Genomic DNA, 25,988 nt, shown 5'->3' with positions numbered 1-25,988 from the left:
GTTATGCTCTCCACTGATTGTTGATTGGCTTGCACTGAAGAATCATCACGTTTTAACATCAGAAACCGCATGGAAACCAATAAGAAATAGCCACCCAAAAATGCATCTTAGTATTATTATTAAGTTTTTATTTACCCAGTAATTATTTACAAGAAAGGTGTAATTGGAGTGTAAGTAAAGTAGAAGGTCGTATGGAATCGTTTCATTTTTGGTATTTGATGAATGCTATCTCCAAAGCATTCACAGACGGTGGATAGAGTGTTTGATACATGAAGAGTCTGCGCCATGCGCAAAGCCCCGAGAAGTTTTAATAAAGTAGGAAAGTAAAAAAAAAAGAGTTGGACAAATGAAAATGTCGGATAAGCGTCTGCCCAAAGTGCCTCAGATCTTGCTGGGCAGGAAAAGAATGTGACAGGCCGATCTGTTGTTGTACGGTGTGCATCGTATGATGCTTGCTGTTTTGCTGTTCGTTGTTCCACTGAGATGATGTGATTTTTTTCACATCTCAATCGCGGAGATTTTGACCCGTTGGTCTTATTCAATCTCGCGCCTTCTAGCAATTTTCCTCCATCACTCCCACTCGCATACCTTCCTGCACCAAGGCTGACCCAGCACGCTGGCCCATTATATAGATTAAACAGTACACTCTACAACGAAACCAAAGGTATCAACCGAAACGCCTTCCGCTATGATATCAAGCGAATTGCAAGAAGATTTTGCCCCCTTCTTAGAGCGCAACATCAAGAACTAAACTGACATCTCGGACCTGCGAGCCGGCCAAGTCCTCAAGAACTGGGATTAGATCCAAAAGCTCATTGTCGTGAGCATCTGAGAACCAACTGCTGATAGGAACAGCATGTTGCGGGTGGAAGATGTAAGAGGTTGGTGAATTGTCAATGATGATGGTTTCTCTCAAATCGCGACCGACTTGAGAAAGATCCTTTACGTAATTTCCTTGATGGTTGTAACAACTTTCACGGAAAAGTCTATGGTGAACAACGTGATGAATGTCTAGTTGGTCGAGAAGTGGGTCACCATACTATTAATTTGTTAGTAAATATTCATGAAGATCAACATTCTAGTCAATAATACCTTGGAAACTGAAGCTGTGAAGACCACAACCTCGTAGAGCTCCCCGACTCGCTTCATAAATTGATCAACACCAGGACGCTTGATCACGTATACGTTGTGAAATTGCCCTTCAATCTCCACAGGAATGGTGAAATCTGCTTGGTGCAAGATCTAATGGCCATGTTAGTTAGCTTTCGAACACCGTTTGCTATATTGGTGCTTGTGAACCTACCTTAAAACTACTATGTACCAAAGTCTCGTCGAGATCAAGAACCAGACATTTTTTCCCTTTGAATCTTGGTGCAATTGGTGGTAAGAGCCATTGTTGTTTTTGATCTATCGATTCTACTTCGGCATCATCCTCGGTAGTTGGAATTTGAGGAACGGGCGGAGGAGGGGGGAGAGTTTGACCAGCCAATGGTTCGTCTTTTGGGAGTGGTAATGGGGCCTCTTCGATTTCCGTAGTTCCTGGATCCAAGTTTGCGATCTTCTCATCCCCACCATCTTGCTGTCCCAGATCCGAACTTGGAGATACAGCTCCAATTGCCGTTTCAGATTGCGCTGGGGTGTCAACAGATACTGTTGGGTTTGCGGTCTCGGGTAGCGTGGGCTCTGATTCTACGACAGTGGGCAAGTCTGGCAAAGGTTGATCGCGAGCGTTGCTGATTGGACGATTCAGCTCCCCATTGGCATCCGAAGAAGAGGTAGCCTTGGCGGTTTCTTGAGAGCTTGTTGCGTCATGCTTCTCCTCTCCACTCTCGACTTGAGGCGCCTGTTGTGGTTGCAGCAAATTCTCTTTCTCCACTTGTGGTACCGCGGGAACACTGGCTTGTTGTCCCATCTTACTCGCGTCGGGTTGCTTAGCTGTTGTAGGGCGACTTAAACTAAATTTTGAGACCTTGTTGGCCGGAACAGGTGCATCCAAAGAATTGGCGTGGTCCGGAGTACCGCAACAAAGGAGAGAGAGAAAGCTCTTCTTCTTTTTCGGCTGACGAACTGAAGGTGCGTCTGGAACTGCTGGTTGCGAAGCACCTGCAGCGCCCGTGGGATTTCCAGGTGATTTTATCGACATTTTGCTGCTTGCTGCACTCCCATTCCGCCTTCGCCCAAGAAAACTACCCTTCGATTCCTTGGATCGCCCACCTATGCTCTCTCTTCCCTCGCTCGCCGTCGCTCCACTCAAACCTGTAGAAGTTGGCGAATGCTGAATTTTGTTGGAAGAGGATCTCGATGGAACTTTAAGTAGGTCTTTATTCTTCTTGGGAGTTTCAGTCAAAGTTTCGCTGGTTCGTCCTTGATCGTTATCAACGTTTGTGGTCGAATTCAAACCGTTATCGGAATCTCCTGTCAAAGTGTTTTGGGTAGTTGACTGCTGTGTAGATGAGCTGGGTGGTTGGGAAACTGCGGTGACTGTGATTAATTGTTAGCAACATATACGGGTATTGCGGTAATCGGCGCATCCGATGTTTTGGAAATAAAAATTAGAGTATATTTGGTAGGGAGAGAAGGTACGCACAGTTGGAAGTGTCGAGGGTAGGTGGTTTGGCTCCTTTCGTTCCTTCCAATGAAGTTGAGCGGCTAGGATCTTGCTCAGTCGGCTGAGCTACCTCATTACTCATCGAGGGCAATTCGATATTGATTAAGAAAAAACAAGATTATCAGAGGACTAAATCTTTATAAAGATCTGTCGAATCGAATCCAAGGACTTTTATCTTCAAAACGCGTCGAATGATTTAAGTTGATGTCCCTAATGGTTCTTGAATTAGCCTCTCTAGTCTCCTATCTAGGAACCTTTTTGGAACTAGAGATGCGTTCCGTTGCGCGATAAATAAAGAGGTGCGATGATCTTTAATTATTTATTGGGAAGTGGAGCGAGGACCTTGGGCGCAGTTGATGTTTGAGGACAGAATTGAACGGGAGTGAACGGGAGTGAATTGGAATGAATTGGAATGGATTGAATTGAATTGAATTGAATTGAATCCTTTTGGAAGATATACGGGAACTGGGACGAAACTTACAATCAACAAATCTCGACGCTCCTGAAGGAGAGAAATTGAAAGAATGACTTTTGAATGAAGATTGGACGAGATGAGTGTCGATAATAGGATGGGACATTCAGGACCTTTGAATTAGCGAGATTGGATTGCGCTAACAAGCTTCAGCAGAGCTACAGTAATAGTAATAGTAATAATAATGATAATAATAATAATAAGATCACTTCTTCTTTCACTTCGTGCTTCACTTCTTTTTATACCAGTCAGTGCTTGGTTGGTAAATAAACAAACAAACAAATGTAATGAAAGGAGACAGGCAAGGTGATGATATAAGTAGTATACAAGAGGTAATCCGTTCTGCGAGGGAAATGCCGAGATGGGTGACGAGATGCGTGGTGGTCGAGTCGAGAAAAAGTAAGATATCTCTCCAAATCAATCAAACTTTATTGTCTCTTTCGTTTGTACCTTTTGCACTTGGAAAGACCAAAATGGGTTTATGGGGTTATGGGATGATCCTCTTTTCGTTTTATCAGACACACTGTGATCTCATTGGCAACGATCGTGGCAATTCTTTTCGTAATTGAAGGCTGTGGTATGGGACCTATGTATGGCGTTTGGGACGATGGTGTACCAATATATGTAGGCGTGTGTATATGGATATGTAGGTCGGTAGGTATGGGCTCGAGAGTGAACGGTCGATAGGTGGAGAAACTCGAGGCAGTTGAAAAGAATGGACGGTTTAAATGTTGTATTCTTTGACCCGAGTGTAGCTGAGTGGTGAGTGGTGAGTGGTGAGAGTGGTGATGGCGATGTGAGGATCCGGTACGATATCTAATAATACAACGATGGGAAAAAAGACGTGGCCGTGGCTGTGATGGAACAGAAAATGGAGATTGTAACCAGCGCTGTACACAATCAATCAATCAATCAACCACCGGTGCGCAGTAAGTACGAAATAACGGCCCGGTAATGAAAGGCTCTGAATGGCGATGGGGATGGGGATGGGGATGGGGATGATGGGTAATGAATGGGTGAAGGATAATGGATTATGGCTGATTAACCAAAATCTCACGGCTGTATAATTAAACCGCGTTTGATTCGACAGAACCTTAAAACTTGGAACCTGCAGGAAAAAGATGAAAGATTCGGGGCCAAGGGAACAGGAAAGGGACGGGGAAGGGGACATGGGAAGGGGGCCATTCTCATTTCTTATATACGACTACTGGGGATCTATCCGCGTACGGCTTGCCGGCGATGGGGGTGACGGGGGCGATGGGGGCAATGGTGATGGTGATGGTGAGGGCGGTGATTCTGATGGTGAGGGCGACGACACACAGCAATTGGGTCACAATGTACCGTCGACGTGAGGCTATGAAAATTGTACATGTGGCTAGAAGGCAGTAGACAAGTCAGTATGTGCCTATGACAATTATGCATGCGAGTGAGGCTTTCCACTGGAGTCGCTTTTACCCGTGAACCCTCAAGGGTCATGATACATTCCACAGAAGAAGCACAAGCATCTACTAGGAGGGTGGGTAGGCAGGTGGAGGTGCTAGATATGCATCTAAAAAAAGTCTCCATGTATTTTGGCTTGCTCTCTGGGTCCCTAGTCAAAGTGGTAGTGGCCGTCGGAAGTAATGTGAGTGGGAGGGAGTAATGTGAGTGGGAGGAAGTAATCTGAGGGGAGGAAATAGCAAGAGTCGCAGTCAATAATAAAAGGGTATAATAATAATGTGATTGAGTGAAAATAGTATCGTATCATCTTGTTCATTCCTCGTACCAAAACAACAAGTCTCCATCTTTTTCCTCTTCCTCTTCCTCTCCCTCTTCCTCTCCACCTCTCCTCTCCTCCTCCTCTGCTCCTCTTTTCTATATCGTATTCCACCATCCACACAATGCATTGCATCCAGACTACGAGCACTAGCACAATGCACATCTCTCGCAAATCCCGTTCTGGACCCTCCAAACGCACACATTCATCATCAAATGGATTGATTGTCGAGTGGGCAGCTATGGATCTTGTCTTCAAGGGGCCAAATGAGATTAGGCGCCCAATAATTTACCGCCCGCAGTCTAACCTATCAAACACGGGAGCTCCCTTTTTGATTTGAAAGAGTTATCCACCTCCTCCGTACATCTTAGATTCGTAGTCTGTCGGAAGCATCAGTCAACCACATTAATTGGTCGGATGATTTGATTCAATGCCATCCATGTTGCCCTAGACACTTTTAGGGTCATCATACATGCCCGTGGAGTGTGGACAAGACAATTTTCCATCACCCTACGAATACTACTAGGTCGATCAACCGACGGATATCAAATGCTTCACGTCACTCGATTGATCCCGAGGTCCTTCTCAAATCTCGCTCAGAGGAAGAGATGTTTCACGAGAGAGAGAGAGAGAGAGAGAGGGGGGGGGGGGAGAATTCGATGAATATCCTATTCCTTTCCCTATGCATTACCTCCTCCACTGCCTTCCGGTATGGGCACAGAGAATCAAGGGTTTCTAACTTCTCAGGCAATATCTTCATGTCCCCTTTTTCGCTCAATCAGTCATGTTATCAACACGTACAGATGCGGTACCTCGAACATGAGCAGGTACCTACCGTACCTCCCTACGGTAGCTCCCCTGGTATGATGCTAATCCGGTTATCTCTCTGCACCTAGCCTGTGGTAACTTGTCAGCTTACAAGAAACTGCTTACTCCCAACTCAAAGGTGTGCGATGTGGTTAGTAGACTCGGACATGTATCCTAGTTTGACGTCTGAATAGAGATATACCAAGATGCGCTCGGAGCAATGATACGTGAAAAGTATATAAATATATGTATTGCAATGTCGACTATCTATTGCTTCACACCGTCACCGTACACAGAACGTTCACACGGGAGAGATGCGGCATTGGCAGGCTCATCCGGATGATCTTTTGGAGCAAGATCCTCGAACTACTCTTTGCTCTCCACTTCAGCGGTTATGCTTTGACCTATTAACGGGGCCTAGAATTTATGAAGCTATCACCAAACCAGGATCAGGCTCTGGGTGCCCAGGTGATAAGGTGATGATATATTTTCAACCATTCTATACCATGTTAGCCATTCCATACCGTTTGTTCAACTTTTACTTTTCGACGGTCGTGTCTCTCTCCCGGCCTGCATCTCACAACATCACAGCATGCAAAAATGATAGTCGTTGCCTGGGTCTAATTGGATCACCAGATGCGGACGTCCGACGAATGCCCGAGCAAAACGGCTGGAGAAATTGGGAAATTGGGAGATTGGGAAATTGGGAAATTGAGAAATCGAGAAGTTGAGAAGTTGAGATGGCTCGGATGGTTTCCCAATAATAAGTCCAGTCTAGCTTCTTGCCGTTCGCTTTTATCATAATTGGCATGGCCGTAAATTAAAAGACCGAGCCCTCTACTCGGAGCATCGGGAGGACTGACAACAGCAATAAATGACTTTGCCAGACACTGGAAGGCATGGAATCTTGTGTGCTTGTTATGAAGGTCCATTGCTGATCTGGGAAAATCTTATGAACAGACTATTGAAATGCAGAATTGTGGCCATGCTTGTATTCTAACTGCAGTCAACGTATGCTCCCTCATACTGCACTGCTGATTTCTTTTTTTTCCTTCCACAGCAAAGATTGCGGGGAAGCGAAGCTATGAATTGAATTGCGGGTTTGTCCCTGCAGGTTCCAGCAGCCTCGGTTTTACATTTCCACTGCATCTCACATGTCAATACACATTGTCATCATCAACTCTTCTAGGCTGAGTAGAGTATCTATCAAACAAAGTACAATATTAGTCTTAGTACTATCAGAACACGCAAGATACCAACCGTACGATCGTCTTTGAATTAATGTGAGATAAACCTGAGCTTCGCTGAATGTCCAGCGACTTGATCCGCCATCGACATTCCTTGGAATGCAACACCTTCAGCCCAATCCTTTACTCTAGAGCGAGGAAATGAAGTCCAAGTAGCTCGCGCATATTCCATATCGCAGAGTCCCAAGATTCTTCAAAACCCCGGAAAGATGGCTTCGCAATCTACTTTGCGGTATTCCGATCCCATCGGCGCGCTGTATCAAAAATATGCGAATCTCGTTCGTAGTCGAATACAGGGAGCCTCAAAGACAGCAAAACTTATCGCAACTCTACTCCTCACGATTTCGATAATATGCGGAGGTACTTTTGGCCATCGATCGTGGCAGAAACGAGCGGCAGAAAAAGAGCAAGGACAGAGATTACACAGGCGGAATTCTGGACTTAAGAATAAGGATGGATCGCGGGTGGTATTCGTACCATATAAAGACACAACCTCCAAAGTCACCATCTACCCTACAAAACCTTTGACGTTCGATGCTCATAGGAGACTTTTTCTGAATCCACCTCGAGCTGCGGGACTTACGGATGGTCAACAAACCCCGCAGATTCCACCTCCTCAGACGAAGCCGGGGTTGAATCTAGCATTTTTGCATCAATTTCTTAGTCTCTTGAGTATAATGATCCCAAGATGGTCAAGTAAAGAGACCGGTCTACTTCTGAGCCATGGCATCTTTTTGTTGCTTCGAACATACTTGTCATTGGTTGTGGCACGATTAGATGGTGTGATTGTTAGAGATTTGGTCGCAGGTAATGGGAAAGCCTTCAGTTGGGGCATCGTAAAGGTAAGAATGCTAGAGTTTATTTCTTTATTTATGGGTGGTGTATCCCTTTCTCTTCTCACTTAATGTCTCTTTCAATCCGTTTTCTCGTCGCTCTTTAACAAACTCTAATCTTCAAATGACTGACTATATCAAAGTGGTGTGGTATTGGGGGTTTGGCTTCATACACAAATGCTATGATCAAATTCCTTCAATCCAAAGTTTCAATTGCTTTCCGCACAAGATTAACGAGATACATTCACGATTTGTATCTTAATGATAACCTCAACTACTATAAACTCTCAAACCTTGATGGAGGCGTTGGGCAAGGTGCAGATCAATTTATAACGCAGGACTTGACGCTTTTCTGTGAATCAGCAGCAAGTCTATATTCATCGTTAGGCAAACCCTTCGTTGATTTGTGTGTTTTCAACTATCAGTTATACCGATCTCTTGGACCATTGGCTTTGACTGGGTTAATGACAAATTACTTTTTGACGGCTTCAATCCTTCGACGACTTTCACCACCATTTGGAAAGTTGAAAGCTGTTGAAGGACGTAAAGAAGGAGATTTCCGCGGTCTCCATGCTCGTCTCATTGCAAATGCAGAAGAGGTGGCATTTTATGGAGGTGCCAATATGGAAAAGAACTTTCTAGATAAAGAGTTTAAAAGTCTCAAAAGATGGATGGAAGGGATATATACACTTAAAATTCGCTACAACATACTTGAAGATTTTGTTCTCAAATACAGTTGGAGTGCATATGGTTATTTACTCAGCTCATTGCCAGTATTTCTTCCTGCATGGGGTGGCCTTGGTGGAGTTGCGGAGTTGGCAGATGTTTCTGTAGTAGGCGGTCGCGAAAGAGGTCGAATGAAGGAGTTCATCACCAATAAGCGACTCATGTTATCATTAGCTGATGCTGGTGGACGTATGATGTATTCGATCAAAGATCTCTCGGAATTAGCTGGGTATACGAGTCGAGTCTATACGCTGATTTCAACCCTTCACCGAGTTCACGCAAACGCATACTTTCCTCCTCGAGCCATTCAATCAGAGCTTTTCTCCCTTTCAGATGTACAGGGCACGACTCAAAAAGGATTCGACGGGGTTAGGTTAGAAAATGTACCTGTAGTCGCTCCATCGGTCTATCCACATGGTGGAGAAGAATTAATAGATTCCCTCTCCCTGGTTGTTCACTCCGGCGAACATCTCCTCGTAAGCATTCTACCCCCATTTCTTCTTCAATACCTCAAAGCTAACCTCTCAGATCTCCGGCTCAAACGGCGTTGGTAAAAGTGCCATCTCCCGTATCGTTGCAGGCCTCTGGCCGGTGTATCGAGGTCTCGTCTCTCGTGCCCGCACAACCGGAACCGATGGCATCATGTTCTTACCCCAACGTCCTTATCTCAGCGTCGGTACTCTACGCGATCAAGTCATTTATCCAGATGGTGAAGTCGAAATGCGTTCTAAAGGCCGTCGCGATATTGAATTAAAACGTATTCTCGAAGAAGCACGCTTGGGATATCTGCCTGATAGAGAAGGCGGCTGGGATACGAGAAAGGAATGGAAAGATGTACTTAGCGGAGGAGAAAAACAACGCATGGCTATTGCGAGATTGTTGTATCATGAACCCAGATATGCGTTTATAGATGAAGGTACTTCTGCTGTCTCAAGCGATGTGGAGGGACTTCTTTACGAGACGTGCAAGGAAAAGGGAATTACGTTGATTACGATCAGTACGCGAGCGAGTCTGAAGAGATACCATACGTATAATTTGAAGCTGGGATTGGGCGATGGGGGAGAGTGGGAGTATGAGAGGATTGGGACGGAGAGGGAAAAGATGGGTACGGAGAAGGAGTTGCAGGAATTGAGGGAGAGGATGCAGATGGAACAGGCTTGGGAGGAGAGGAAGAGGGGGATTGAGAGGGAATTGGAGGAGGTGTGGGTGGAGGGGGGAGAGATATTGGAGGAGATTGTGTATAGTGGGGAGAAAGAGGGGGGTGAAGATGGAGAGGGTGAGGGTGAGGGTGAGGGTGAGGCAGAAGATGGAGGGGGAGAAGGAGAAGGAGATGCAACTGTAAAGGTGGAGGGGCAGGAGGAGGTAGAAGTTAACGATGAAGGGGAAGGGAAAACTCCAGTTGAGACGTGAAGAAATATATGAAGATGAGAAAAGAATAAATAAATTAGAAAGCCATATTAAATCATTTTCGTATTCTAAGAATTTATATATATATAAACATGTATATCGGTATTGTATGTAAGATCTAGAATGAATAATGAATGGAATTTCGATTACAGTATAAACAAATATCAATATATTTCTTGAATTTAAATCTTGAATTTGAGATTTGAGATTTGAGATTTGAAGTCAAAACCTCGAATCTTTGATTTCTAATTTCTAATTTCTGATTTCTAATTCTCATTTATAGTGATTTGGAGATATAGAGATATGGAGATATATCTACTCGAGTATATATATTACTTGATTTTAGAAAAATAAAAAATAGAGATGGAGAGGTGAGTTAGTATCTAGCTTAGTAGTAGATAAATCAATAGGGGTTTCTAAAATCGAGGGAAGAGACAGGAAAGAGAAAGGGAAGAGAGAGGGAATCCTTAATATGTTTTATTATTATATCATTATTATCGAATTCGTAATGTCAATATCAATACTAGTATCTTTCATTTCTTTTCTCTTTCCTTTCTCTTTCTTTTCTCTTTCTTTTCTTTTACTTACCTTACCTTACCTTACCTTTCCTTCTTCTTCTTCTTCTTCTTCTTCTTCTTCTTCTTCTTCTTCTTCTTCTTCTTCTTCTTCTTCTTCCCCTCTCTCACACCCACCCACCCACCATTTACCTCGCTTGCCTATCTATCTTGTCTTGTCTTGTCTTGTCTTGTCTTGTCTTGCCTTGTGTTATAATATAAATATAATATAATACATTATACACACACACACACACACACACACACACATACATGCACATAAGAACAAGAACAAGAATGAGAACAAGAATAGTAAGCAAGTAGATAAACACCAAAAACCAAAAACAAAAACCCGGAAACGCCAAAACATGGGAAATGAAAGATAAAAGATAAAAGGAATAAAAGTGACAAGACACAATCCGTCTGGACAGACTCTATTTCTTCTCGTGATCTATGAATGGTATTTGAGATGTAAGTAATGAATCATATCATACTATATCGTAGATGAAATATATTTAGAAGGGATGGAGCAAATGGTGTGGGGGGTCAACAACAGAGAAATTGAAGATCTTTGGTGTTTGTACGAAACGTTCGATGTTTTGGGTTTAGACTTAAATCTTCAATCGAACACATGGGAACTCTTTCTGATTTTCATGCCTAGTGAGTTTACAGAATTTGCGGGTTCCAAAATGCAAGATTGTTAGATTTTGATCGTTATCGACTGCACTGGTGTTGACGTAATCTCATGTTCAAAAGGAACTTGAGAATGGCATATACGTGAAAATAGACTTCATAAAAACTCATCAAACATTGATTAAAATTTGCACAGAAAACATTTGTCATGTCAATATTGTTGTTTGCTATTGATCCCATTCATTGAGCTTAAGCTAGCACACCTTTCCGAGATGCATGTAAAAACACCAATATTTGAAACCCCAACCCAGACTTATGCCACGAAACACTTAGTAGAAAGTTGATGGTCTCTTTGAGGCGAAGAGGTTGGCGGTCATGGATTTGGAGATGCGGTGAGGAAGAGGGAATTTGAGGTCCTTTTCGAGGAGTTGCTTGATGTATGGGCGCTTGACGTCTTCGGTCTTCTCGATCTCAACAACCTTGAGGATCTATTTGGAGAATCAGCAAATTGAGTTTCCTGATTTAGAAATAATTGAACTTACGTGGATCGACCTGAAACGGGAACGATGTCTGGCAGCCATATCTTGGTACAAAGCCTCAACAGCATCGGTTCTTGACATCTCACGGTACTCCTTGTACATGTTGTGAGTTCCGGAGCGGGAATCATATCTGATCCAGATACCGAAGTTCTTAACCTTCATTGGGCGCTTCTCAGAGATCTGCAAAAGTGGAAAATTAGAATCTTGAAGCATTCGAATACGGCATTGTGTAATCGCATACCTCGTTCAAGCTGACGATTTCTCCATTTGCCTTCTTGACCTTTCTCAACTTCATCAAGAAGTACCAGAAACGAGACTTTGCAACAACGGTGTTTGGTGCAAAAATTCTCATGCGGTACAACTTTGGGGCTGGGTTGGCCTCGGAAGGCAAGTGACGGCCAATGACCTGGTATTCTCTAAGGCGACCTAAAGGAAAGCATGTTAGCTTCCAGAACTTCCACTCTCAATTTCGAATCCATGCGGCATCAAAAGATAGGTCCAATCCATGAATGGCATCATGGTTACGTAGTTGGTTATTGTTGACTTGGCGATTTATCGACTCCAATGGAACGGTTCGAAAACAGGAGTTTTTCATTCATGCAGAGAAGGCTCCGTAAATGAAGAAGCTGGTAATCGGTGCTTCAGTTTTTGAAATTCTCTTGGTCCCATTCGTAATATTCCTACTTCCAAACCACAGCCAATAACTTCATCCGATTCGATTTTGGTCGCTCCAAATGCTCAAATCGAACGCATCTCTTTTCTTGTGCCAATCATTGCATTGTCGTGAGGTCCGCAGAGGGGGATTCTCGAGTGGTGCGCAATTGTTGTGTCGATAATTTTTGTAGGGTCCATTCCATCGGATTGAAGAAGAAAATCTATATCTTACCCATCTTTATGGGGTTAGCTGACGTCGTTGATTTCTTTGCGATAGAGTTAAACGTACTGTGAAATTGTGTGGCCGTGGTTGTTGTCGTGATTGTCGCTGCAAATTTTGAAATTGATGGCTTCGCTCCTCCCAAATTGAAATTCTCGGTTGAAAATTGAAGCTAAGGGTTTCAATTTTTAGCAGCCCTAGAGATTCTGACCTTACCTTTTGTGGCTTGGTAAATGATGTATCACGGGAAAGGTGGAGCCATGGAGTGTCAATAGCATATTATCAATGGTGATTATTAATTTCATGAGAATCGAACTAAAGAAAGAAGCAATGTAATAAATGATTGAGATATGAAATCCGTTGAAAGATAATTCCCATAACAATACTCCAACCTCTCAGTAAAACGGTAGTTGTGATATTACAACAGTTTATTCCTTGCTCTACGTTTTTTCTACATAGATTCATGATACCCTGGCCAGCGTTCAAGATTTTCAGTTCCTTTTCTCTTCACAGCAATCAAGCCATCAAGCATCAAACTGGGTCATTGTTTCCTCTCAGACCTTAACAAATTCCGTATCAGTTGTCCAAGAGCTGCAGAACCCATCTGAAATTGAAGATGGATGCGTTTTTGCATGAGTTCAAGGCCGCCTACAATGAGGGAAATGGGTACAGTTTGTCCATGACCCTTTACCCTGTCGCCCCTGCTTCAAACCCCAACAGACTTCGAGAATTCTATAGAAGTACAAATTTCGAGCATGTCAAGAAGGATATCGAATATCGACTTCTATATGATGATCGATCTCCGTTGAATTGTTCGGTGGAAGAAGGTCGGGCATGGGTGGACGTTTACTGCGCCTTTTGGAAGTTCATTGGCTTTATGTCCAATGCAGAGGCTGCTCCTGAAGACAACTCAAAGGTATGAAACTGGAGATTTGAAATGGAGGAGAGTATAATATGTGCCACTACTACTTGACCCAACGTGTTTAATAACACGTGATGAACTTGCGATTTCCATTGTTGCCATTTTCTGGGTTTACTTTTTTACGCTCAAAGATTCAGCTAACAATTGCTTAGGATGCATGGACGAAGGTATATGAATCATGGAAGGAAGTAACAAATGCTCTTCATCGTGGTTACAGTGCCTGCGGATTTGAGGCTTGGACTGTACCTTGCTTATACGTAGCTGGCAAATATCTACGAATCTTTGCCATCAAAGCTGATGAAGCAACTGGCACCGTGTCGAATGCAGCCATGAATTACCAGGATGATTTGAATCCAGAGTCAGAGACAAACGAGAAGCTGGAAGATGCTGCTCGACAACTGAATCGCATATTCACATTGTGTCTCAGCGACCGAGCAACCCTTGAAGAGTCTAGAAAATGGGCTACTTACAATATTATTAACCTGCTGTTCAAGACCTACTTCAAATTAAACTCTATCGGATTGTCAAGAAATATCCTCAACGCAATCCAGGCATATAGAGGTGATATGCCGAGTCTTGAATCTTTTCCTATGTCTCATCAGGTGACGTTCAAATATTATTGTGGGGTCATATATTTCCTTGAGGAACATTATGAAGAAGTGAGTTTATCACATCGCAATTACTTTAATGTGCAGTCTTGACTAAATTCATTTTAGGCAGAGAAATATCTCACCGAAGCTTGGAGATTATGTCACAAGAGTGCCGTCAAAAATAAAGAGTATGTTCACAATCGCATCGCTAAATGTTAATTAAAACAGCCACTAATCACAACATCAGACTCATCCTTACCTACCTAATTCCATGTCACCTCTTAACAACCCACACTCTTCCTACCCCAGCCCTCCTTAAACCGTATCCGAAACTTCAAAAACTTTTCGGTCCTCTCTCGCGGTGTATCAAAAAGGGTGACCTTGCCGGTTTCGACGCCGCTCTTCTAGCCGGCGAAAATGAATTCGTCAAACGTCGCATCTACCTCACCCTAGAACGAGGCCGCGATATCGCTTTACGCAATCTCCTACGAAAAGTATTCATCGCAGGCGGTTACGAAGAAGCCAAGGAACCAACTGCTGCACCAGTAAGAAAGACAAGAATCCCAGTTGCGGAATTCGCTGCTGCAATTAGCATTGGGAGTAAAGAAACGATGGAAAATGATGAAGTGGAATGTTTACTTGCAAATATGATTTACAAGGTGAGTCATATCTCATATCCTCATCTGCGCCTGAATCTTGTCCTTTGAACGAGTTAGATTGCTAACACTCATTCTACAGAGCTTGATGAAGGGCTATATATCACGAGCACATGGGATCGTCGTGTTAAGCAAAGGTGGCGCATTTCCTGGAACAGGCGTTTAATGATTTCTCTTAGCGGTAGTAAAGCGACAATGATATCAATTACATCATGCAAGATAATAAATAACGCGTGGATATATGAAATTATTCTATTCAGAAATGTTCGCAACATACTAGTCACTTTGTAAGTTCAAAGATTGGTACCGAGGACATTTGCCCCCTAGGCAACCGTTGATTCGTCTCACTTCGGTCCAATATGTACTCGGCGATATACATGAATTCAGCATTCGGTAACGAGTATTGATTTTCGATTTCTCCTCACTGTACATCCCACACCACCACACCAAGATATTTTTATGATAGTTCAGCAAACCTCACACGAGACAAGTGGATGCATACATACATACAAACAAATCATTCTCTCTTCGACCCATACATACATACATAGATATACAACCGCCTTGAATATCTTGGCTTCTACCATCTACCTATATCCTCAACGCTGTTTCTGTATTTCATTTCATACATTCTGTTGCGTTTTAATCTCTCTTTGTATCTCTCTCACTCTCTCACTCTCACACACATACACACACACACATATATCCCCAGCATCTCGATCTAAACCTCCATCTCCATCTCGACCCCCAGTCCTTCAAAACCACCCCATCTCGCCTGGTCTTGACACTCACACGACTAATAAGTTATAAGGTATATATATACATATACATAAACATATACATAAACATATACATAAACATATAAAAGTGAAGACCAAACATCAAATACCAAACATCCAATCAACACTCAAGAACTCAATAACTGATAACTCATTTCCTCCATAGTATTCTTTACACATACCCCGCTCCCCTCGCAGGAGCATGGAATAATTTGCTCTGGCTTGCTTTGCTTTGGTTTGATTCGGATGTATCATGTGTATGCTATAACAGGTCATAATTTGTTTTATGCACTTTTATCTCTTTAATCATCTCGTGTTGAGTTCTCGTGTTGGATTTGGTTGGGTTTTTATTCTCTTGTTTCCACTGTCCCGTCATTTTATCATTCAATAGATAGATAAATAGATAAGTAAATAAGTAAATAAAATTCTAGATAGTATCCCAGAGATAGGGACTAAAAGGGGAGAGGGGGGAGGGTAAAAAAGCCCTAGATTCTTGAATCACATTTGTATTTCTTTCTTTCTTTCTTTCCACCTCTTCCTCCGCTTTTTCGAAATTGATTACATGGAATGGAATATGTTGGGTTTACGTCAAGAGAGTCCGAGATGATACATACATACATATTACATATTACATCACATCCAGACCACAAATCACAAATCACAGAATTTCCAACCTCGATTCCTCACAACGAAGAATGGATATAAATCCATGTATATCACCGATGATTGATTGAATAATTGATAGATTGATATTAATACTTGATAAACTGAGGATCAGTACTAATACTAATACTAATTCCGTCTCGTATCCCTATCCATATGTATATCCACATATTATTCCCATAGACAATAACTCAATATCTATCAATATTATCAAATCCAACCCTAAACCCAAACCCAAGACTAAAATCACGAAATCTAGTTCCCCTTTCCAATTCCTCATCGCCTCGCGTTCTGATTTGCAAACTCGAATGCCATTTTGGTTTGCTTTTCTTGCTATCGTATCTTATTTCCATCCTCTCTTCCATCGTAAGAATAGTGTGCATAGGATGACCCCCCGCTCCTAAGAATCTAACATAACATAAAGATAAAGTAGCGCAATAGATAGATGACATAAATGAAAATCCCCAGAGTAAGAGTAAGAAAGCATCAAGAACAGAAGATAAATAAATAATACAGTCCCATCCCCTCATCCAATTCATCATCTCGTCCTCTCACATTCATTGATCTGTCCTGTCAATTTGATATGTTCCTCCTTTCCCCGTCCTGTCCTGCTTTCCCTACATACTTGATAGAATGATGAAGTGCCCAATTTGTAAAACGAAATGAAACAAAATATTCAAATAACAAGACAGGAAAAACAACAATCATAAAAATAGTTAGCACAAGAATAATAATTATACATGAGGCGCCCGCGGGTACTCGCCGTGTTCCCGTCTTTCCATTCGTTCATATCGCCATCTCGGCGGTGTTGGCAAGTCGTGATGAAAGGTTATGCCAAAGAAAAAGAACCCAATGTGAAAAAAACAACAGAATAGGAATCATCATCAAAATGAAAAAGAAGAAGGGAAAAGGCTAAGTCTAACGCCATGGTATCAAAAGAGAACAGGAGTTAATGTTCGTTATGTGAAATAAACGGTGAAGTATCATGAGTTATAATCGAGGTAAATTGAAACCAAAGGGGTCAAAATTGTGTTAGGGGTAGAAGAAGAATGTAAACGCAACGCCTGTGCGAATTTTCATGGAAGAAGGTAGGTAAGTGAAGTGAAGTGAGGTGAAGAGGAGAGAAATGGAGATATCATCAGAAGGAGTGTCATGTCCTGGTGCGACATCCGTTAGGAAAGAAGGTTGTGCGGTGTTGAGTTGGCTTGAGTAAGATGTGAGTTGCAACTACAACTCAATGAGTCCTGAAACTTTTTGGTGAAGCACTACACTCATAATTAATTAAAGTTCAATTCACTTACATGTATCATTATACAACATTAGGGTAGAAAGTACTCACGCAACAACATCATCAACATGATTAGCCAAAGCAACAAACAAGTCAAAAAACAACGGTGAGCCTCCCTGCAACATTTCCAATTGCATCGTCCCACTTCTTTTGAATGTGCTTCGACTTCTGATAATGAGAGCCAGATAATGAGCTCGCAGTTTCGAGTCGGTATCGGGCGTATTCGCATATGCGTAACGAGCCGATGAGAGAATGGTACTGCATTGAATACCCGATTCTTCTTCCATTAGCGACGACAGCAAGAAAGTAAAGGGGGAAAACATACGAAGCCCCTGTTTTCTCAATGCCAATCGTTGAAGTTCCTCTAACCCATATTTTCCTGCCGCACAATAAATTACTGTATCCTTCAACAGTTCGCCATCAATAGAATGATGATGAATAGTCGATTCCTTTCCATCTCCATCACCACTTTCCAGTTCCCATGTGTTTTTGCGTTTGTTATGTACGAGTCGAGGATAATAATCTCCTTTGTATAAATATTCGAGTACGGAGGAAAATATCTCGGGTTCTTCGTCGGGAAGTGTAATGCGTTTGTTAATCGTTTCCATGTACTGGTTTCGGCAGGCGGATTGAAAGAAAGAGGATAGACAGAGGACATCCTCGTGAGCAGCAAAGAGTCTTTGTTCGCGACCGACGACAATAGTAATTATGGATGAGGTCAATGTGCTAGATAGAGTCAACAATTGTGCTAATTGAAGTGTTGTGTTCGACAAACATACTTGGGAGAAGAAATTTGCTCAGTTGGAGGTTTACGAGTAGTTTTCTCATGACGATGCTTTGATACTGCATGTTCTCTAAATGAAGACTTTCCTTTATGACGACGACTTCTTGAAAAACTCTCTGTTGTTTGTGATTTATTGAAGCTTTTCGTAAACATTCTCGGTCGGTTGCTAATTAAAATGAAGTCTGCGAGAAGATCGATTGAAGATCACGACGCTGTATTCTACCACACAAACAGAAAATGAACGTTCGTGATATCAATCGATGAAGAATTTGACCCGAGATATTAATTGCGCCTCATTGATTGAAAGAAAGACAGCTCTCATGAGAAGTGGGCGGCCACTTTATATATGTATTCATAGGCAATCAACGGACTAACGCGTTCTAGGACCGGAAGACGCGATTGACCAGGATAGAGTGATTGCATAAGTGTGCGAAGCCTACACCAAAACAGGTGACTCTCCATGATTTGGCCTTAGTTCTAATTGCTGCCTGGTTTGGTTTTAACATGCCATTGGAAGCTTTTGCCGTCTGCAGCAGTAGAGTCAGGGAGGCTGCATGAGAGGTTCAAGCAAATTTTGTTTTTTCGGTGAGACAATTATGTATGTCGGTAGGTATATCGGTATGGATGTGAAGAGTTGGCTTGGAAGGGGAAACCAAGGATTACGGGGCTTTCTTTCTGTATCCAATGAACGTCATCTCGCTGTCTGATGAAGCAAACGGAGTCATATAGGTGGTGATGTTGGGCTTCAATCCCTATATCAGGCCTGAGAGTTAGATATTTGTAGGTTTGTTGCATGGAAGTACAAATAAAGCAGCATTCAATCTATTCCCAATACACGAGCTGAGATGAGATATCGACAGAGACGCTGTTTATATCCCTGCTTCCCCGGACCACTCATTGCACAGATGAGAATGACAAGGTTTAGGTATCCCTTCAACATGTTGGCCGTGATAAAAAGAAAGAAAGTAAGGCTGCTGTACTTTGGAGTCTCTTTTCATAGGAGTTCTTGCTAGAGAATTGGGATCTCTCTAAATCCATTTGGTTGTAAATACTTCACGCTTATGAAAATAGTTCATCTCACGAAGTCCAACGAGCGAATGGGCATGGAAATTGATCGTCCAAGGTATCGATGAATTGGGGAGAATGCTGTACATCGCACATCGTAGGAATGGATGCAAGGAAGCAAGGAAATGCAGTGACCTTGAAAGCTGGAAAGTATATGCAACGCTAAAAGTGCTAGTATGGTATCTTGGTGTGACCCGATGGTTCGGAATTGCCTGTATGAGATACGTGAAACTTGTGAAGGTGTAGGGAATGGAAAATACGGATGGTGTCTTTTTCTGGAGGGTGTCAAAATTTAAATAACGAGGCTCGAGCGAGGATTGGATGGCTGGGTCATTAGATGGGAAATGGGGACTGGGGAAAGAAGGGAGACAGCATGGAAGAGACGACGAAGAGAAAAAGGTCATCGCGTCTCGAGGAGCATCAGTAAGCACACGGACTCACGTGATTCCTTGAAAAGCTGTAATTGATTTCGAAATAAATCCATATCAGGTAATGAAATGTACAATGATTCAATTTCGAAATTCTAGCTATAAAGAATCGTAGTGCTAATAGAATCTTGAATTTCTGTCTTGTTTTCTGAGCGTTGAAGCTAAAAAGACTGTCCCACGAGTTCATGCATCACCAGTAGACTATCGGTTTTGAGACCAGACGAATATATATATACATATGAGTTTGATAAATTAGCATCAACTACTTTACAGCTCCACGGTACTCTAAATTGACGACATCCCGTATAGCCTCTGCAATGATCGTACTTCCACCCCCACGAACCAAAACTTCATTATGCAACGCACTTTGAATGACTTCTTTCCTCACCTCTAACACAAGATCCGAGCACCTCTTCTCTAACATTCCTCCATGCGATTCCGGCACCAGCTCGTCTTTTCCAGCTTGCAGAATAAGAATCCGTGGTGGTTTTGATCCGGACTTTCGAGTCCGTTCATGCATTTCGCCCAAAGCTTTCCAACTATCAAGGTGGTTCCTCAAAAATGGGTGAAGATGCCGATATGGAAGCCACTTTTGTGGATAGAGTGTCTCTAGCATAGCTTTACTGTAGGTATAATACTGATTAGTCTCATCTTGTCAAGGATTCTCAGGAAGAGAATACTTACATGCCCAGGAAGGGAGTCTCTAAAATCAATTTCTGCAGACGCAATTCATCTGAAAAAATTCCACCCTTCGCCGCCAGACCTGTGACAATGCCCGCTCCTATACTTTGGCCCCAAAGAACAATATCGCATCCATTTGAGCCTGGTCGTGCTTCAAGATCTTTCTTAACCCATTGCATGGTAGCTTCTGCATCTTTCATGAGTCCCTTTTCTGATGGCCTCCCTCGTGATTTCCAATACCCTCTATAGCTGCAACATACAAATACGTATTGTACAGACTTGTCGTGAGCAGAGGATAGTTTTTCCAGTTTTCGTGGAACGGTGGAGAGGAAAGGAAGTCTTGGTGGTAACGATGCTGCATTACCTAGACTTATGTGAACATATAATCACATACTAAAAAATAGGATATAATAACCTTGGAAATATAAGACATAGACTATTCGCCGCCTACCTTGATCTTCTGTAGCACTGCCACAAGATACTTCTGCAACACATAGGCTGATAGCTGTATTATCTGTAGATCTAATCTTCTCTTCCCTCCATTTTATGCCCAGACATTCTTTTTGGTAATTCGCGATAGTTTCCTGTCTGGAATTGGGAGGCAACCCGGGCTATTTCTACTACATGAGATGTGTAGGATAAGATAACATGAGAGAACTTACCATGTATATGATTTTATTTTGAAATGTTACCATCATGAAGCATTTCCCTACCTTGACTTAGCATGGAAATCATGGACTTCATTATCAATAAGGAATACTGAACTTTCGATGCTCCCAGACATCCCGAATCGCTTTCCTTCAAATGATACATAAAACCATATAGAAACCCTACTCACAAGTCCACATCGCCACTCCCAGTCCTAAGAAATACAAAGGCGGAACAAGAACCATGGGCACCTCAGCGAATCCACGCCGTTGATACTGTCCATATCCATGAGGCTTTCGTAAAATGCACCTTGCCTGTTGAACAGGGAATCGAGGCGTCCGAAACATTCTGACTCAACGTTTCATTCAATATCAAGTCTTTATTGATTCTTTGACTCATCAGAGATCTCATGAACTGATAAAGTCATTCATCCGCATTGTCGCCATTGTTGATTTTTGGATTTGGATTGTTTAGATATTTCACTTATTGCTATCAAGTTCCGTCAGCCACACTTCCTTCGCTCGTGAGCCGCGCGAGCCACACCTTTCATCAGAACCCCTCGCCTCCCCACCAAATACAATCTTATCATTATCAGGCTAATGATGCAAAATTGACCGAGACTGGGTAGAAACAGCGAGTATCTGTTAGAAGAAGAATAGAATTCGAAGATAAGAGTTTCATTCACTTGAGAACATTCAAGCTTCGAGGGCACTTATTGCTATTGATACAGAAATTAGTGGTATTCAAATTACCCAGAGATCAAACTTCGAGTGTCTAAAGTACCAATTCCGGTGATTACCTACATAAGTCAGCATAAGTTAAATTTCTGGCGTCACTCCACTGCAAGCACAACAACAAACAAGCAAACATACATACATACATACACACACACACACATTACATACATACATACCCCCCCCATAATAGCAAATTTCATTCCGACACAGCACGGCAGACTTCGCTGTATACACTCATAAGACGAAATCCAAACGATCACTATGTCGAACGAAGAAGATAAAACGGCGACCAGTCTATCGCATATTTCCATCAACAAGGAAGACGTCGCAGGACACGATGCGCAAGAATCGACCCCTCCACGCAGTAGCAGTGGCTGGGATGGAAAATTACGTGTAGAGAAAGAAAATGGCAAGAAGTTAGAGCTTGCTAACCCGGAAGCTATATCTGATCCTGAATATTCAGATGAGGAGAATGTGATGCCGGGAGAAGTTATTAATGCAGATGAAGGTATACATCCCTTTATTCGTCCTGGTCAAAAACATCTCTTTTCTTCTGCATACATACTAATATCACAAAGATCTCCTTGACGACTATCCCCTCGATACCGAAGAAATCGACCTCGTACACGCACGCATTTCCTCCATCCCTTCGCTTCGTCTTTCACGCTTCACCCAAGTCCAACGTCTTTGTCTTCGTCAAAACACGATCAGTGCAATCGAAGATCTCTCTTGTCTCGCATCTACCCTCACCGACCTCGATTTATACGATAACCTAATCGCGCATATCCGGGGGCTCGAAGATCTCATCAACCTCACTTCCCTCGACCTCTCCTTTAACAAATTAAAACACATCAAGAAACTAAACCACCTCACTTCCCTCACCGACCTCTATTTTGTGCAGAACAAAATAACCACCATTGAGAACCTCGAAGGTCTCTCCAAGCTACGCAACTTAGAACTTGCCGCAAACCGAATTCGGGAAATTCAAGGTTTAGACACTTTAACAGGATTAGAGGAACTATGGTTGGGCAAGAACAAAATCACCGAGATGAAGAACCTAGACGCATTGCAAAATTTGAAGATTTTGAGTATACAAAGTAATCGCATTCGAGATATCACGGGTTTGGACAAACTTTCCGGCCTGGAAGAATTATATATCTCGCACAATGCCTTGAGTTCACTCTCGGGTCTGGAATCTTGTTCTCAGCTGCGCGTGCTGGATATTTCTAATAATGAAGTATCATCTTTGAAGGGGTTGGAGGGGCTAAAGGAGTTGGAAGAGGTCTGGGCTAGTTATAATAAAATCGCAGACTTCAACGATGTGGAGGAACATTTGAAGGACAAGGAAAAGTTGAATACGGTCTATTTTGAGGGGAATCCTTTGCAGTTGAAAGGGCCAGCCTTATATCGAAATAAGGTTCGCTTGGCGTTACCACAGGTTATGCAGATTGACGCTAGTAAGTTCTCTCTTCTCATGTCATAGGTTTGGACTCATGCTAACATTACGATAGCTTTTGTTAGGGTGTCATAGAATATGCGTTATACAGGCAGGAGGTTGGCATGTATAAATGAAAGATGGTCAGAAGGTTATATGTGCATATACACGGCATAAAGATGTTATAGCATGGCGAAGGAGTTCTTGGTGGGAATTAATGGGTATTCATGGATATCACAGCGTGCGTACACGTAGGAGCACGTCGCAAAGTGGATGATAGAACTTTATGGGTGGAACAATTGCTTTTGTTCAACGCTTCAACTATCTAGATACTATCGCAAGAAATGAAGCGATCGAAAGCGCAGCAAAGTTTGCCATATCAACCTTTATCATATTTATCTTGCTTATGCGAAAATGTGTAATGTTCCGAGATACTAAGAGGTCGGTTGTTAGTAAGGAGGACGGGGACGCTAAAAACAAGCTTCGACGGGAAATTCTACGGGAAAGGTTTAAACTTACATCGGTAGGGTTATTGAATCTCAAATTTCGGTCCAATTTAGTAATGGCATTTAAATCTTCCTTCTCCAAATCGAAATCCGTGACGTGTAAGTTTTGCTCTAGACGGGATTGGTTGTTGGACTTGGGGATGACGGCGAGACCGCGTTGGGTTGCCCAGCTGTTAGAAGTTAGCATTGTCTGACGTAGAGGGAGGATAAAGGGAGGGGAAAGGAAGAAGGAAGATGACTTGCCGTAATAAAACTTGAGCAGGAGTCTTCTTGGTCTTCTCGGCAATCTTCAGGATATCTGGATGCTCGAAAAGAGGGGGTGTATTTTGAGCGTGATCCCATCCAAGCTCGATGAATGATTGTGGACCAAATGATGAGCTAGATACTTGAATTAGTACACAATTTCCCCCAATAAAGTCCCCAGAAGAAAACTCACTAAGCAGTAACCTTAATTCCCTCACTCTCCGCCAACTTCAACAAAGTATTCTGCACCAAATATGGATGATGCTCAATCTGCAACGTCGCCGGTCTAATTCTTGCATATCTCAACAAATCAATCAACAACGCACCCTGGAAATTGCTGACTCCAATACTCTTTGCCAAACCCTCATCCACCAATTTCTCCATCGCCTGCCAGGTTTCCTGAATACTAGCTTTGGACTGTTGCACATCGCCCTCCTTGTCGCTGTACTGCCATCCGGGCGGATAACGCACCGCAGGATCCACATAGCGCAGCGCAACCGGGAAATGCACAATAAAGAGATCGAAATAATCAATACCCCAATCGGCCAGCTGTTTGCGTGTGATGGGTCCCACGCGGTCGCCGTCGTGGAAGGAATTCCAGAGCTTGGATACGATGAAGAGGTCTTCGCGTTTTACGAGGCCTTCTTTGATGGCGCGTGCGACTCCTTGCCCGGCTTCGACTTCGTTGCCGTAGTCTAGGATGGTTGGTTAGTGGTTTGTGTTTGGTGCTGGGAGTTGAGCGGATGGGGAGAGGGGGACTCACCGCATGCACCGTCGAATAGTCGATATCCGGTTTTGATGGCGTTGTAGACTGTATCGGCGCAAGTGGCATTGTCGACTTTCCACAAGCCGAAACCGACTTGAGGCATTTCATGGCCGGAATTGAGTTTGAGGGTTGGAGAAGCCATGGCTGTTGTGATTTTTTTGATTCTTTGAATCGGGAGTTTGGAGGGAAAGGATGGGAAAATGGTTAGATTGGAGAGAGGGAGAGAATTTGGTTTTGGTTAATAGGAAGTGTTCTTTCCTCTTGGAGAGCGGGGTTAAGTAGTTAACTTGTTTGAGAAATGATGAGAAGGTGGGATGGATGGTGGGGGTGTGGAGGTGGGGCCAATCCTCGAAAGTCAAGAGAAGAAACTCGTGGAAAGTTTGGATGTTACGATGAGGATGACGATGAGGATGACGATGAGGATCAGGATGAATCTGATTGAGCGAAAGAGAATATTCTATCATTCCAATTCTTTTATTCACTGCTTCCACTTCATTCATGGATATGTAACAATACATTCATCCTCCAATGTTACCATCGCGCCCCCCTAGCGATAGATCATCATCTTCCCACCAACATCACAATGTAACCCCGCTGTCAACAATCCCATCACATGCCATCCATCACAGACAACAGGATAAAAATGTATTGTATTCATATACCTCTTGCAACTACGTCCATCTGTATCTGTACACACGTTTTCCATGCATCAAAGTACCGATAACACGAATCCTCAATTCCGAAAGGATAGTCCCGCTTAAGGCTGAATGCAAGCAAAACCTTGCTCTTTAGCCTAAATGGCAAAATTCGGTAAACGTACCAATTCTTCCGGCTTGTGTCTAAACAGTTAAGTTAGTTGGTGAGGGATTTGATTTGATTTGATTCGATTGCTTTGCTTTGCTTTGCTTTGCTTGGGATTGATACGCTTGGGAGAAATGGATTTTAGCATGGTTGAATTGGGGGCTTGGTAAAACGGAGGTTGTTGACCCGGGCTTGAAGCTTGTACGGAGATGTACGATGTACATATGGCTGTGGAGCTGGTTACAATAATTATGCTTATGGATTAGTGCAGGTGGTTAGCGAGGTATATTCAGGGGGTTGATACAACGTGAACGCCGGGTTTCAGTCGAGGAGCTTTTACTCCTTGGAATGGGACTAGTGTTACAATGTTTGAGTTTACTTTCTTTGGGTTGCTTATTCTAGGGTTGCTGCTTTTCGTTCTTGCATTTTTGACCTCATTTTTGAGAATCGGAGGGTTGTTATGTTTACTCCATCATTGTTGGGCAAGGTCAAAACTAGGAGCGTCCCGTGCAATATTCTTCTCTGTTGACAATTATCTCT

At 42.8% G+C, this 25,988-nt stretch overlaps 8 protein-coding genes across 10 annotated transcripts; 3 read left to right on the top strand and 5 right to left on the bottom strand.

Annotated features, from left to right (window-relative positions):
* Nucleotides 1-70: 70 nt before the first annotated feature.
* Nucleotides 71-4,218, bottom strand: BCIN_05g01620 (hypothetical protein). Its single transcript, XM_024692854.1, has 5 exons — nucleotides 3,090-4,218; nucleotides 2,588-2,818; nucleotides 1,304-2,481; nucleotides 1,093-1,242; nucleotides 71-1,039 (listed from the first exon to the last, which is right to left on the bottom strand). Exons 2-5 carry the CDS (start codon nucleotides 2,688-2,690, stop codon nucleotides 728-730), a joined length of 1,743 nt encoding a protein of 580 aa, XP_024548636.1. The 5' UTR covers nucleotides 2,691-2,818; nucleotides 3,090-4,218; the 3' UTR covers nucleotides 71-727.
* Nucleotides 4,219-6,494: 2,276 nt separating this feature from the next.
* Bcpxa1 lies at nucleotides 6,495-10,007 on the top strand. Its single transcript, XM_001549011.2, has 3 exons — nucleotides 6,495-7,732; nucleotides 7,867-8,925; nucleotides 8,978-10,007. The coding sequence occupies exons 1-3, from the start codon at nucleotides 7,100-7,102 to the stop codon at nucleotides 9,857-9,859; spliced, it is 2,574 nt and encodes an 857-aa protein (XP_001549061.1). The 5' UTR covers nucleotides 6,495-7,099; the 3' UTR covers nucleotides 9,860-10,007.
* Nucleotides 10,008-10,944: 937 nt separating this feature from the next.
* Nucleotides 10,945-12,716, bottom strand: BCIN_05g01600 (hypothetical protein). Its single transcript, XM_024692853.1, has 5 exons — nucleotides 12,526-12,716; nucleotides 12,469-12,472; nucleotides 11,824-12,008; nucleotides 11,586-11,762; nucleotides 10,945-11,531 (listed from the first exon to the last, which is right to left on the bottom strand). The coding sequence occupies exons 2-5, from the start codon at nucleotides 12,470-12,472 to the stop codon at nucleotides 11,373-11,375; spliced, it is 525 nt and encodes a 174-aa protein (XP_024548635.1). The 5' UTR covers nucleotides 12,526-12,716; the 3' UTR covers nucleotides 10,945-11,372.
* A 72-nt stretch (nucleotides 12,717-12,788) lies between these two features.
* BCIN_05g01590 (hypothetical protein) lies at nucleotides 12,789-15,210 on the top strand. The gene is made up of 5 exons (XM_001549009.2): nucleotides 12,789-13,372; nucleotides 13,531-14,037; nucleotides 14,095-14,156; nucleotides 14,216-14,627; nucleotides 14,707-15,210. The coding sequence occupies exons 1-5, from the start codon at nucleotides 13,073-13,075 to the stop codon at nucleotides 14,788-14,790; spliced, it is 1,365 nt and encodes a 454-aa protein (XP_001549059.1). The 5' UTR covers nucleotides 12,789-13,072; the 3' UTR covers nucleotides 14,791-15,210.
* A 924-nt stretch (nucleotides 15,211-16,134) lies between these two features.
* On the bottom strand, nucleotides 16,135-19,685 carry BCIN_05g01580 (hypothetical protein). The gene is made up of 4 exons (XM_024692852.1): nucleotides 18,134-19,685; nucleotides 17,680-18,080; nucleotides 17,406-17,631; nucleotides 16,135-17,331 (listed from the first exon to the last, which is right to left on the bottom strand). Exons 1-4 carry the CDS (start codon nucleotides 18,289-18,291, stop codon nucleotides 17,301-17,303), a joined length of 816 nt encoding a protein of 271 aa, XP_024548634.1. The 5' UTR covers nucleotides 18,292-19,685; the 3' UTR covers nucleotides 16,135-17,300.
* Nucleotides 19,686-19,708: 23 nt separating this feature from the next.
* Nucleotides 19,709-21,443, bottom strand: BCIN_05g01570 (hypothetical protein). 3 transcript variants are annotated; one of them, XM_024692849.1, is made up of 5 exons: nucleotides 21,151-21,443; nucleotides 20,975-21,021; nucleotides 20,728-20,923; nucleotides 20,316-20,676; nucleotides 19,709-20,254 (listed from the first exon to the last, which is right to left on the bottom strand). In XM_024692849.1, the coding sequence occupies exons 1-5, from the start codon at nucleotides 21,305-21,307 to the stop codon at nucleotides 19,894-19,896; spliced, it is 1,122 nt and encodes a 373-aa protein (XP_024548633.1). In that variant the 5' UTR covers nucleotides 21,308-21,443; the 3' UTR covers nucleotides 19,709-19,893. The 3 variants fall into 3 exon arrangements, with proteins under 3 accessions (XP_024548633.1, XP_024548632.1, XP_024548631.1); XM_024692851.1 differs by lacking the exons at nucleotides 19,709-20,254; nucleotides 20,316-20,676 and having other exon boundaries at nucleotides 20,812-20,923; nucleotides 21,078-21,443; XM_024692850.1 differs by lacking the exons at nucleotides 19,709-20,254; nucleotides 20,316-20,676 and having other exon boundaries at nucleotides 20,812-20,929.
* A 129-nt stretch (nucleotides 21,444-21,572) lies between these two features.
* Bcsds22 lies at nucleotides 21,573-23,360 on the top strand. Its single transcript, XM_024692848.1, has 3 exons — nucleotides 21,573-22,205; nucleotides 22,276-23,154; nucleotides 23,209-23,360. Exons 1-3 carry the CDS (start codon nucleotides 21,959-21,961, stop codon nucleotides 23,226-23,228), a joined length of 1,146 nt encoding a protein of 381 aa, XP_024548630.1. The 5' UTR covers nucleotides 21,573-21,958; the 3' UTR covers nucleotides 23,229-23,360.
* A 59-nt stretch (nucleotides 23,361-23,419) lies between these two features.
* Nucleotides 23,420-24,995, bottom strand: BCIN_05g01550 (hypothetical protein). Its single transcript, XM_024692847.1, has 5 exons — nucleotides 24,645-24,995; nucleotides 24,075-24,576; nucleotides 23,882-24,016; nucleotides 23,652-23,808; nucleotides 23,420-23,566 (listed from the first exon to the last, which is right to left on the bottom strand). The coding sequence occupies exons 1-5, from the start codon at nucleotides 24,787-24,789 to the stop codon at nucleotides 23,537-23,539; spliced, it is 969 nt and encodes a 322-aa protein (XP_024548629.1). The 5' UTR covers nucleotides 24,790-24,995; the 3' UTR covers nucleotides 23,420-23,536.
* Nucleotides 24,996-25,988: the final 993 nt, after the last annotated feature.

Source organism: Botrytis cinerea, chromosome 5, assembly GCF_000143535.2.
Source record: "Botrytis cinerea B05.10 chromosome 5, complete sequence".
NCBI lineage: Eukaryota > Fungi > Ascomycota > Leotiomycetes > Helotiales > Sclerotiniaceae > Botrytis > Botrytis cinerea.
This window is presented reverse-complemented; position numbering and strand designations above follow the sequence as displayed.